General features: G+C 38.4%; 1 protein-coding gene across 21 annotated transcripts in view; it reads left to right on the forward strand.

Annotated features, from left to right (window-relative positions):
• The window catches only part of ARB2A (ARB2 cotranscriptional regulator A), a 481957-nt gene that overhangs the window by 318819 nt on the left and 150115 nt on the right, over positions 1-13023 (forward strand). Inside the window, exon 11 of one of the 21 annotated variants that reach the window (XM_011758784.3) lies at positions 7526-7592. The exons of 18 other annotated variants lie outside the window; for them this stretch is intronic. In XM_011758784.3, the coding sequence (XP_011757086.1) occupies positions 7526-7536 (11 nt within the window). In that variant the 3' untranslated portion in view covers positions 7537-7592. 2 more of the 21 variants (XM_011758780.3, XM_011758779.3) reach the window with 2 other exon arrangements.

The following is a 13023-nucleotide window of genomic DNA, read 5'->3' on the forward strand; positions in this document are numbered from 1 at the left end:
AAAAAATATTTCATGTAAAGATTTTAGTCGCTTCTTGTGTTAGACAGACAGACTCTGGACTGTGGGAAAACGTGCAAGATAGCATCCTATGCAAAGGAGACAGAGCAATTTAAGGAGCAACAGCAGGAATGGATCTGAAGATGTTCACAGGGAACAAAGGCAAGACTGGACTGCCTATTGAAAGGGAAGAGGTGAAGAGGTGAGCACGTCAGGAGCAGTTGGACTCTAGGAAGTTTAAGGATAGCATTGATTTCCAGCCTAAAGTCTTTGTATTGGAGTCACTAGATAAGAAGAGAGAATGACATTTGTAAGCTTTCTGGTTTCAACTTTCACAGTTCTCAACCAAGTAAGCAGTGGCATCTTGTTATAACTGATAGCAGAAATGGGTTTGCTCTGGCCATGGGTGCTGGAGAATGGGTAAAAGTTTGGAACACAAACTACTTTATGTTAACAATCGTAAGTGATAGCTAATCACTGAGTACTTAAAGTTGAAAATATGTGTACATATTTGAAGAAAATAATTTGGAGAATAGTTCAGATTCTAGGTATAGAACTACTGTTACAATTAAATGTCACTATCATTAATACCTAAACTTCAACTGAGTTTCACTATCATTATAGCTGAATTTTATAAGTCTATAAGCCAGGGTTCAACCACAGAGACAGAACCACTAGAAGATGTATATGCTACTATACATACACATAGAGATAGACATATACACACACATACTTATGCACCTATGTATGTATGTGTGTGTTCTTAAATATTATACAATCAATTTTCATTATTTATGCTAGTTACATAATGTGAAGTCACTAAAAACACTGAATTAGCAAATAATCATAGCTCCTAGATGAAATACAAGGCCAGGTTCCTGTGAGCTTCTGGTCACATTTTTGTCAACCAATCAATATGTAAACTTGTTTATGTGTGTTTTTGTTTAATGACACCTTATTTAATATATACTGTTGATTCATTAACATTGAGCTCATGGCCAGCAGCAGTGTAACTCAGGCCTCGATGAAGCTTATCTAACACATATTTTCTCCATAAGGCATAACACAACCTTCTTGTGCTTAGCAACACTACACAGCACTTCAGCACTACATTTGGGGGCTATTGTAAACAGTGAAACCAAAAAAAGGCACAAAAATAGAAAACTGTGGCACTAAATAGTCTATAAAAAGGATACTTGTTCACAATGTAAGAACTGAAACAAGAAGGCAGGGCATGACCTTGTTCAGCCTTAATTAAGAATGAATGACTCAAATTTTTCACCATTCTGCACATGTGCATTTTGCAAATAACTGCAAAAATGCCATGAGTATGGATTTTGGGGTTACAAATAAATTTTAGTGAGTAGGTGAATTTGTAAGTTTAGAATCCACACATAATGAAGACAAACTGCATATAGGAACGGATTTGTCACTGGGACTTTACCTGAGGCTGGTTGAGCAATCTCTGTAAGGATGTTGACCTTATATCTGATGGAGGAGCTTGAGTTCACAGAGCAGGCAGTTGGTAAGGGAAGATGAATGTGAAGTGGCAGAGACAACAATGAGCTAGAACCCATAAGCGAGAGCTGGAGTTCAGGAAGGTAAGCTTAAACCCACATCAGGTTTGTTTGTTTGTTTGTTTGTTTGTTTGTGTGTGTGTATGTGTGTGTGTTTTTCCAGAGTCTCACGTTATCACCCAGACTAGAGTGCAGTGGTGTGATCTTAGCTCACTGCAGCCTTGATCTCCAGGGCTCAAGTGATCCTCCCACCTCAGCCTCCCAAGTAGGTAGGACTACAGATACACACTGCCATGCTCAACTAATTTTTTTGATTTTTAGTAGAGACGAGGTCTCACTATGTTGCCCAGGCTGGTCTTGAACTCCTGAGCTCAAGCTTGGCCTCTCAAAGTGCTGAGATTACAGGCATGAGCCACCACACCTGGCCCATATCAGTTCTTGTTGCTTCTGTCTTGTTGCTTCTGTGGATGTCTTGTAGAAGCCCTGCGCCCTTTGTCATGGATCTAAACACCTGCACCTACTCCAGGAGTCAGAGCTGCTGAAGGAGAATTCACGGGAAGGTGGAGCAGATGCAGTCCTAGCTATTGCCTCACACCACAAGGCAAGCCAGCAGATAAGTGACAACATGTGTGAACTAGAAATGGCTGCTGCTTCACTTTACCCCTCCAAATTTTCCACAAAAAAATCTCCCTTATGTACCATCCTAACCAGAAACAGACAGGAAAGGAATTCTGGGAAATGTAGTTCAACCTAACCAAACTGACACATTCAAAAGCCACCACAGTCCACCTCTTGCCAAGTTGGCACTGATGTACATCTCCTCAAAATAGACTTACTGTCCAAATAACGATGTTAATATTAAGAAAGTCATGCTTCTACCAAATATCATACAGCCATTTAAATGTACAATCGAAAACACACTACAAGCAAAAACACACTAATCCCTTTCCTAGAAGAGGGAACAGAATCCCTTTATTGTCCTTTGCTGATATTCATTCTTCTCACCCTTGGTACCCTGTAATTTAAATACTGAGAAATAAAAGTTAATTACTTTTGACAATGTGTTATATTAGATGATAAAGGAATAAGAGAGAACATGAAAACAAAAATATTTAACTTATATGTATATACAAAAATATTCATATCAAAATAAGTACTACTACATGCTTTGTTTTTGTAACCAGTTATGTTGGTATATACTTATAACTGGTATTTATAACTTATATGTAAGTTATATATATAAGTATTTATAACTTATATACTTATAGCTGGTATTTATAACTACCTTTTTCTGTTACCCATTCAGTACAGATATACCTCAAAGATATTGTGAGATCCATTCCACACAACTGCAATAAAGCAAATATTTAATGACACCTAAAATAGTAAATCCTTTCCAGAAGGATTTCAAGTAACTTTGCCCCAGATTCATCAGAGGAATCACTGTCTCTGGCATCCATAGCCTTACAAAATGTGTATCTTAAATAATGAGACTTAAGAGTTGAAATTGCTCTTTGTTACATGGGCTACAGAATGGGTGTTGTGTTAGCAGTCATGAAAACAACATGAATCTCCTTGTTCATCATCAGAGCTCTTGGATGACCAGGTGTGTTGCCAAGGAGCAGTAATATTTTGAAAGGAATCTTTTCTGAATAGTAGGTCTTAATGGCAGGCGTAAAATATTCAGTGAACCATGCTATAAACAGATGTGCTGTCATCCAGGCTTTGTTGTGCCACTTATAGAGCATAGGCACAGCATAATTCTTTTCTTTTTTTTTTTTTTTTTTTTTTTTTTTTTTTTTTTTTTTTTGTGAGACAGTGTTTTGCTCTTGTCACTCAGGCTGAAGTGCAGTGGCACAGTCTTGGCTCAGTGCTGCCTCCTGGATTCAAGCGATTTTCTCGCCTCTCTTGGCTCACTGCCGCCACCTGGGTTCAAGTGATTCTCCTGCCTCAGCCTCCCGAGTAGGTAGGATTACAGGCGCCCGTCACCATGCCATGCTAATTTTTTGTATCTTTAGTAGAGACAGGGTTTCGCCATGTTGGGCAGGCTGGTCTTGAACTCCTGACTTCAGGTGATCTACCCACCTCGGCCTCGCAAAGTGCTGGGATTACAGGCATGAGCCCCTGCACCCAACCGATTTAGCATAATTCTCAGGGGCCCTAGGATTTTTGGAATGGTAAATGAGCATTGGCTTCAATTTATGTCATCAGTTTCATTATCGCCTAACAAGAGAGTCAGCCTGTCCCTTGAAGCTTTGAAGCCAAGCATTGACTTCTCCTCTCTATCTATGAAAGTCCTAGATGGCCATAATCTTCTTCCAGTGGGAAGCTGTTTTGTCTACATTGAAAATTTGTCATTTTGTGTAGCTACACTCATCAATAGTCTCAGCTAGATCTTCTGGATAACTTGCTGCAGCTTATACATCAGCACTTGCTGTATCACCTTGCACTTTTATGTTACAGAGATGGCTTCCTTCCTTCCTTAAATCCCATGAACCAACCTCTGCTAGCTTCCAGCTTTTCTTCTGCATCTTCCTCACCTCTCAGCCTTCATAGAATTGAAGAGAATTAGGACCTTGCTCTGGATTAGGATTTGGCTTAAGGGAATGTTGTTGCTGGTTTGATATTCTAACCAGACCACTCAAAGTTTCTCCAGATCAGCAATAAAGCTGTTTAGCTTTCTTATCATTCATGTGTTCGCTAGAGTAGCACTTTTAATTTCCTCAAGAATTTTTCCTTTGCATTCACTACTTGGCTAACTGTTTAGTGCAAGAGGCCTAAATTTCAGCCCCTCTTGGCTTTTGACATGCATGTCATCCTAAACGGAATCATTTTTAGCTTTTGATTTAAAGTGAGAGATATGCAACTCTTCCTTTCACCTGAATTCTTAAAGGCCGTTGGAGAGTTATTCATTGGCCTCATTTCAAAATTGTTGTGTTTCAAGGAACAGGGGGGCCCCAGGAGAGGAATAGGGACAGGAGAACTGCTCAGTTGGTGGGGCAGTCAGAACACCTTTATCGTTAAGTTCACTGTCTTCTATGGGTGCAGTTGGTGGCACCTCAAAACAATTACAGTAGTAACATCAAAGATGAGTGATCAAGGCCGAGTGTGGTGGCTCTTACCTGTAATCCCAGTACTTTGGGAAGCCAAGGTAAGAGGATTGTTCAGAGCCAGGAGTTTGATACCAGCCCAGGCTACAAAGCAAGACCTTATCTCTACAAAAAAAAATTTTAAAAATAGCCAAGTATGGTAGTGCACACCTACAGTCCCAGCTACTCAGGAGGCTGAGGCAAGAGGATCACGTGGGCCTAAGAGTTCAAAGCTACGGTGAGCCAATGAGCTATGATTGTACTACTGTACCCCAACTTGGAAGACAGAGCAAGACCCCGTCTGTAAAAGAAGAAGAAGGAGGAGGAGGAGAGAAGGAAGGAAAGAAGGAAGGAAATCCATCACTAATCACAGATTACCATAACACATGACAATAATGGAAAAGTTTATTAGCACAGGGAGACACGAAGTGAGCACATGCTGTTGGAAAAATGGCTCCGATAGACTTGCCTGATGCAGTGTTTCCAGAAAACTTGAATTGGTTAAAAAAAATCAGTATCTGTGAAGTGCAGTAAACTGAAGCACAGTAAAATGAGGTGCGCTTTGTTCTCAGCAAGCACTTTAGTTGGTCAAGATTCTTTGCCTGGTGAAATGATCCACACCTTCATTCTCGAAGAGTTTTGGCCATTAGCGGTCCTGCCTGAATTAGGTGATCATAGTATGCTATTGACTGTAATTACAGAAACTACTTACAGGTACTCTGGAGCATTTCCTACATTGCAGAGATATTACTTATTACCCATTGTGTAGTAGCAACTACATTTTCCTTTGGAAATCAGGATTTATCACCCATCCAGTATAGTGCTCCTATCCAGTACATCCGTGTCCTGTTGATTCAGGGGCATAAGGAGACCAAAGTGGCAAGATTGCAGTCTCAACTTCCAGTTCAAAGGAATTATTATTATATCACCTAATGGAAACATTTCTCCTTTTTGGAACTAAGACCTTTAGACCAGCAGAATCTGAAGTAATGGGCATGGGAAGCAAGAGCTCTACTTCACTAAGTATAGTGGGATCACTAAGGATAGTGGGAAAAGAAGGCAGTCCCATATCTATGCCTTTATTCCCAGATTTGGGGCAAATAGCAACCTAAATTAAATGCTGATTTAGAGAAAAGTCCGTATTTGGAGGATATTGTCCAACCACACAAGGTGTTGTCACCTAGCAGTCACAGATGAGTCTTCAAAAGGTCATTTCAGCATTATCCTCGAGCCTGCTGCTTAAGGATAATGGGGAACATGGTAAGAGCAGTGAATGATGGCAGCCCTCAGGCTCTCTCTTGTCCTCTAGCTTGCTCACTGTGATGGAAATCAGCTGCCAGGTTGTAAGCTGCCCTGTGGAGAGGCCTACATGGCAAGGAACTGGTATATCGGGCCAAAAGCCAGGGAGGACCTGAGGTCCACCAACAGCCATGTGAGTGACCTTGGAAGAAGATTCTCCCCCAGTTGAGCTCTTTGAGATGACTACAACCCCAGCCCAACACCTTGATGGTAGTCTTGTGAGAAACCCTGAGCTAGTATCACTCAGCTGTGTTCAGATTTCTGACCCACAAAAACTGTGAGATGATAAATGTATATTGTTTTAAACTGCCAAATTTTGGGGTTATTTGTTCCACAGCAGTAGATAATTAATGCAACAGGCTTAAACTTAAACTCAGGTGGTTGCATAGCCTAAGTAGAAACAACTTTAAACCTTTTTTCGAGACTAAAGGCTTGTAAGGCTCATCTTAGCCCTGATAACTTAGGGTTTAAGAGCATCTATTTCTAAAGATGCACTAAAATGCTCATTGAAGACAATTTGTTCCTACCCTTGCTCCCCTACTAACTGATTATACTTTGCTGTATAATTTATCAGAAAGAAGATATTAAATTTCTTTATCATACTTACCTTTTACTAAGTCACCTTTATTGTTCAGCTTTCCTCTGACCATTTTTTTTCCTTAGGACGGAACTTGCTACTAAGTGTAACTTTTCATTCCCTGTGGGGTTTCATTCTAACAAATTTGGCCTAAATCAGAAGGAGATTGTACATACATTCCCTAGCACATATCCATTTATCTCTAAAGTATTTATTGACACTTACTGTGTTCCAGGCACTGTTCTGGAAGCTGGAGACATAGCAGTGAACAAGAGCTCATCATGACCATCTTGTTCTCCATAATTTTAAAAAAGAATGAATTGCTTTCGGGGCCTATGCTAGCAAAAAGATTCTTCCTTTAGAAGCTGGCATCAACATTAGGTTGCATCAAATAAGAAGAGAGTTAGGACCAGCACCCCTATCATTTCCTATACCTACTTATAAAAACTTACCATTTCTTCAGCCTGACTTAGTGCTTTCCCTCAGAGTCCATAAAAAATGTTGAACAAGATTAATTGTTCAACATTAATTGATTGAGGTGATGGCAGAAAATTCAAACAGAAACAACCAAAGGTTGATGAAGTAGCTTTGAAACACCCAGATTTCTCTGATCAATAATTTCTGTTATATGTAATTTAAAATATTAATATTATTTGAAGATTTCAACATGTGTACTGACCACAAATTAGTAACGGATCTTCAGGCTGTATATTCAGTTTAATGAAGTGTTTTTTCCACCTTGCTAAATTGTAAAGTTTTTTTTCTTGTTATAATATGCTTTGATCTTTTGACTAAAAGTTTCACAGTGAGAGCAGTGAAATTGCCTATAAACATACACACTTATTTAATACTGTAGTTTTTCCTTTATAACTAGATTTGCTTCCCATTACCAAAAAAGTATATATTGGTCATAATAATTTCATTTTATGAGTGTTACTTACCTGTTTATATGTAATTTAAAACCAGATAAAAATTTTAAATTTTTACTGAAAATATCACTGTATGTTTAGCATAGTTATATTGTTTCTATTTTTCTTTTTTTTTAGTTTTATTTTAGTAGAGCCATGGTCTCACACTGGTGCCCAAGTTGGCCTTGTTGTTCATTATTAACAGGTAAGAAAGGCCAAGCACAGTGACTCATGCCTGTACTCTCAGCATTTTGGGAGACCAAAGCTCCAGGATCATTTGAGGCCAGGAGTTCGATACCAGCCTGGGTGACATAGCAAGACCTCATCTCCACTAAAATTTTATCTGTTTTCTTTTTGTTGTGGTTGGCTTCTAAAGACCAATTCTCGTTTTTTTTTTTCCTCCATAGGTTATTGGGGTACAGGTAGTATTTAGTTACATGAGCAAGTTCTTTAGTGGTGATTAGTGAGATTTGGTACACCTATCACCCAAGCCGTATACACTGAACCATATTTGTAGTCTTTTATCCCTTGCCCCATTCCCACTCTTCCCCCAAAGTCCATTATATCATTCTTATGCCGTTGCGTCCTCATAGCTTAGCCCGCACATATCAGTGAGAATATATGATATTTGGTTTTCCATTCCTGAGTTACCTCACTTGGAATAATAGTCTCCAGTCTCATCCAGGTCACTGCAAATGCTGTTAATTCATTCCTTTTTATGGCTGAGTAGTATTCCAACTGTATACAGTTTCTTTATCCACTCATTGATTGATGGGCATTTGGGTTGGTTCCACGATTTTGCAGTTGTGAATTGTGCTACTTAAACATGCATGTGCAAGTATCTTTTTTGTGTAATGATTTCTTTTCCTCTGGGTAGATACCCAGGAGTAGGATTGCTGGATCAAATGGTAGTTCTACTTTTAGTTCTTTAAGGAACTCCCACACTGTTTTCCGTAGCGGCTATACATTACCACCAGCAGTGTAGAAGTGCTCCCTGATCACTGCATCCATGCTAACATCTACTGTTTTTTAATTTTTTTATTATGGCCATTCTTGCAGGAGTAAGGTGATACTGCATTTTGGTTTTGATTTGCATTTCCCTGATAATTAGTGATGTTGAGCATTTTTTCATATATTTGTTGGCCATTTGTATATCTTCTTTCGAGAGTTGTCTATTCATGTCCTTAGCCCCCTTGTTGATGGGATTGTTTTTTCCTTACTGATTTGTTTGTGTTTATTCTAGATATTAGTCCTTTGTCAGATGTATAGATTGTGAAGATTTTATCCCACTCTGTGGATTGTCTGTTTACTCTGCTGACTGTTCCTTTTGCCGTACAAAAGCGCCTTAGTTTAATTGAGTCCCAGCTATTTATCTTTGCTTTTATTGCATTTGCTTTTGGGTTCTTGGTCATGAAATCCTTGTCTAAGCCAATGTCTAGAAGGGGTTTTCCAATGTTATCTTCTAGAATTTTTACAGTATCAGGTCTTAAGTTTAAGTCCTTAATCCATCTTAAGTTGATTTTTGTATAAGGTGAGAGATGAGGATCCAGTTGTATTCTCGTACATGTGGCTAGCCAATTATTCCAGCACTATTTGTTGAAAAGGATGTCCTTTCCTCACTTTATGTTTTTGTTTGCTTTGTCAAAGATCAGTTGGCTGTAAGTATTTGAGTTTATTTCTGGGTTCTCTATTCTGTTGCATTGATCTATGTGCCCATTTTTATGCTAGTACCACTGTTTTGTTGGCTGTAACCTTGTAGTATAGTTTGAAATTAGGGAGATTCCTCCAGATTTGTTCTTTTTGCTTCGTCTTGCTTTGACTATGCAGGCTCTTTTTTGGTTCCATATGAATTTTAGACTTGTTTTTTCTAATTCTGTGAAGAATGATGGTGGCATTTTGATGGAGATTACTTTGAATTTGTAGATTGCTTTTGGCAGTATGGTCAGTTTTCACAATGTTGATTCTACCCATCCATGAGCATGGGATGTGTTTTCATTGGTTTTTGTCATGTATGATTTCTTTCAGCAGTGTTTTGAAGTTTTTCTTGTGGAGGTCTTCTGACTCCTTGGTTAGGTATATTCCTAAGTTGTTTTGTTTTGTTTTGTTTGCAGCTATTGTAAAAGGTGTTGAGTTCTTGGTTTGATTCTCCGCTTGGTCACTTGTTGGTGTATAGAAGAGCTACCGATTTGTGTACATTCATCTTTTGTCCAGAAACTTTGCCGAATTCTTTCATCAGTTCTAGGAGCTTTCTGGAGAACTCTTTAGGGTTTTCAAGGTAAATGATCATTGTTAGCAAACAGTGAGAGTTTGACTTCCTCTTTACCGATTTGGATGTCCTTTATTTCTTTCTCTTGTGTGACTGCTCTGGCTAGGACTTCCAGTACTATGTTGAAGAGGAGTCGTGAGAGTGGACATCTTTGTCTTGTTCCAGTTCTCTGAGGGAATGCTTTCCACTTTTCTCCATTCAGTATTATGTTGGCTGTGGCTTTGTCATAGATGGCTTTTATTACATTAAGGTATGTCCCTTGTATGCCAATTTTGCTAAAAGTTTTAATCATAAAGTTATGCTGGATTTTGTTGAATGCTATTTCTGCATCTGTTGAGATGATCATGTGATTTTTGTTTTTAATTCTGTTTATGTGGTGTATCACATTTATTGACTTGCATCTGTTAAACCATCCCTGCATCCCTGGCATGAAACTCACTTGATCATGGTGGATACTCTTTTTGATATGTTATTAGATTTGGTTAGCTAGTATTTTGTTAAAGATTTTAGCATCTGTGTTCATCAAGAATATTTGTCTGTAGTTTTCTTTTTTGGTTATGTCGTTTTCCTGGTTTTGGTATTGGGATGATGCTGGCTTCATAGAATGAATTAGGGAGGGTTCCTTCTTTCTCTATTTTATGGAATAGTGTCAAAAGGATTAGTACAAATTCTTCTTTGAATGTCTGGTAGAATTCTGCTGTGAATCTGTCTGGGCCGGGACTTTCTTTATTGGTAATTTTTTATTACCATTTAAATCCTGCTGCTTGTTATTGGTCTGTTCAAGGTATCTAATTCTTCCTGATTTAAGCTAGGAGCGTTGTATTTTTCCAGGAATTTTTCTATCTCTTCTAGGTTTCCTAGTTTATGTGCATAAAGGTGTTCGTAGTAGCCTTGAATGATCTTTTGTATTTCAGTAGTGTCTGTTGTAATGTCGCCTGTGTTTCTTAGTGAGGTTATCTGGATTTTCTCTCTTCTAATCTTACCAATGGTCTGTAAATCTTATTTATCTTTTCAAACGATCAGCTTTTTGTTTCATTTATTTTTTGTATTGTTTTCCTTTGTTTCGGTTTCATTTAGTTCTGCTCTGATCTTGGTTATTTCCTTTCTTCTGCTGGGGTTGGATTTGGTTTGTTCTTGTTTCTCTAGTTCCTTGAGGTGTGACCTTAGAATGTCAGTTTTTACTCTTCAGCCTTTTTGATATAGGTGTTTAGGGCTATAAACTTTCCTCCTAGCACTGCCTTTGCTGTATCCCAGAGATTTTGGTTATGTTGTGTCATTATTGTCGTTCAGTTCAAAGAATTTTTTAATTTCCATCTTGATTTTGTTTTTGACCCAATGCTCATTCAGGAACAGGTTATTTAATTTCCATGTATTTACATGGTTTTGAAGGTTCCTTTTGGAGTTGATTTTCAGTTTTATTCCACTGTGGTCTGAGAGAGTGCTTGATATAATTTCTTTCTTAAATTTATTGAGGCTCGTTTTATGGCCTATCCATAAGGTCTATATTAGAGAAAGTTCCATGCGCTGTTGAATGGAATGTGTATTCTGCGGTTGTTGGATGAAATGTTCTGTATATATCTGATAAGTCCATTTGTTCCAAGGTATAGTTTAAATCCATTGTTTATTTGGTGACTTTCTGTCGTGATGACCTGTCTAGTGCTGTCAGTGGAGTATTGAAGTTCCCTACTTTTTTTGTATTGCTGTCTATCTCATTTCTTAGGTCTATTAGTAATTGTTTTGTAAATTTTGGAACTCCAATGTTAGATGCATATATGTTTAGGATTGTGATAGTTTCCTGTTGGACAAGGCCGTTTACCATTATATAATGTCCCTCTTTGTCTCTTTTAACTGCTATTGCTTTAAAGTTTGTTTTGTCTGATGTAAGAATAGCTACCTCTGCTTGCTTTTGGTGTCCATTTGCATGAAATGCCATTTTCTACCCCTTTACTTAAGTTTATATGAGTCCTTATGTGTTAGGTGGGTCTCCAGAAGGCAGCAGATGGTTGGTTGGTGAGTTCTTATCCATTCTGAGGTTCTGTATTTTTTAAGTGGAGCATTTAGGTCATTTACTTTCAATGTTAGTATTGAAATGTGTGGTACCATTGCATTCTTCCTGCTCTTTGTTGCTTGTGTACTTTGTTTTTTTTTTTTTTTGATTTTGCTTTTTAACTTATATTTTTTGTTTTTCAGGTCCTGTGTGATTTAAGCTTTAAAGTGGTTCTGTTTTGATGTGTTTCCAGGACTTGTTTCAAGATTTAGAGCTCTTTTAGCAGTTCTTGTAGAGGTAGCTTGGTAATGGCAGATCCTCTCATAATTGTCTGAAAAAGATTGTATCTTTTACATGTGATGCTTAGTTTCACTGTATACAGAATTCTTGGCTGATAATTGTTTTGTTTGAGGAGACTGAAGATAGTGCCCCCGATCCCTTCTGGCTTGTAGGGTTTCTGCTGAGAAATCTGCTGTTAATCTGATAGGTTTTTATTTATAGGTTACCTGGTGCTTCTGTCTTACAGCTCTTAAGATTCTTTCCTTCATCTTAACTTTGGATAACCTGATGACAATGTGCCTAGGTGAAGATCTTTTTTGTGATGGATTTCCAAGGTGTTCTTTGTGCATCTTGTATTTGGATGTCTAGGTCTCTAGCAAGGCTGGGCAAGTTTTCCTCGATTATTCCCCCAAATATGTTCTCTAAGCTTTTTGAATTCTCTTCTTCCTCAGGAACACCAATTATTCTCAGGCCTGGTCGTTTAGCATAATCCCAGACTTCTTGGAGGCTTTGTTCATCTTTTTTCTTTGTCTTTGTTGGATTGGGTTAATTCGAAGACCTCATCTTTGAGCTCTGAATTTCTTTCTTCTACTTGTTCAATTCTATCACTGAGACTTTCCAGAGCATTTCACATTTCTCAAAGTGTGTCCCAAAATTTCCTGAATTTTTGATTGTTCTTTCTTTAAGCTATTTCCTGAATATTTCTCCCTTCACTTCTTCTATCATTTTTTGTATTTCCTTGCATTGGACTTCGCCTTTCTCCAGTGCCTCCCTGATTAGCTTAATAACTAACCTCCTGAATTCTTTTTCAGGTAAATCAGGGATTTCTTCTTGTTTTGGATCCATTGCTGGTGAACTATTGTGATTTTTTGGGGGGGTTGTTGATGAGCCTTGTTTTGTCATATTATCAGAGTTGATTTTCTGGTTCCTTCCCTTTTGGGTAGGCTCTGTCCAAGGGAAGGTCTACGGCTGAAGGCTGTCATTTAGATTCTTGTGTCCCACGGGGTGTTCCCTTGATGTAGTACTCTCCCTCTTTTCCTATGGATGTGGCTTCCTGTGAGCTGAACTGCAGTGATTGTTGTCTCTCTGCTGGGTCTAGCCACC

This window comes from Macaca nemestrina, chromosome 6 (assembly GCF_043159975.1).
Source record: "Macaca nemestrina isolate mMacNem1 chromosome 6, mMacNem.hap1, whole genome shotgun sequence".
NCBI lineage: Eukaryota > Metazoa > Chordata > Mammalia > Primates > Cercopithecidae > Macaca > Macaca nemestrina.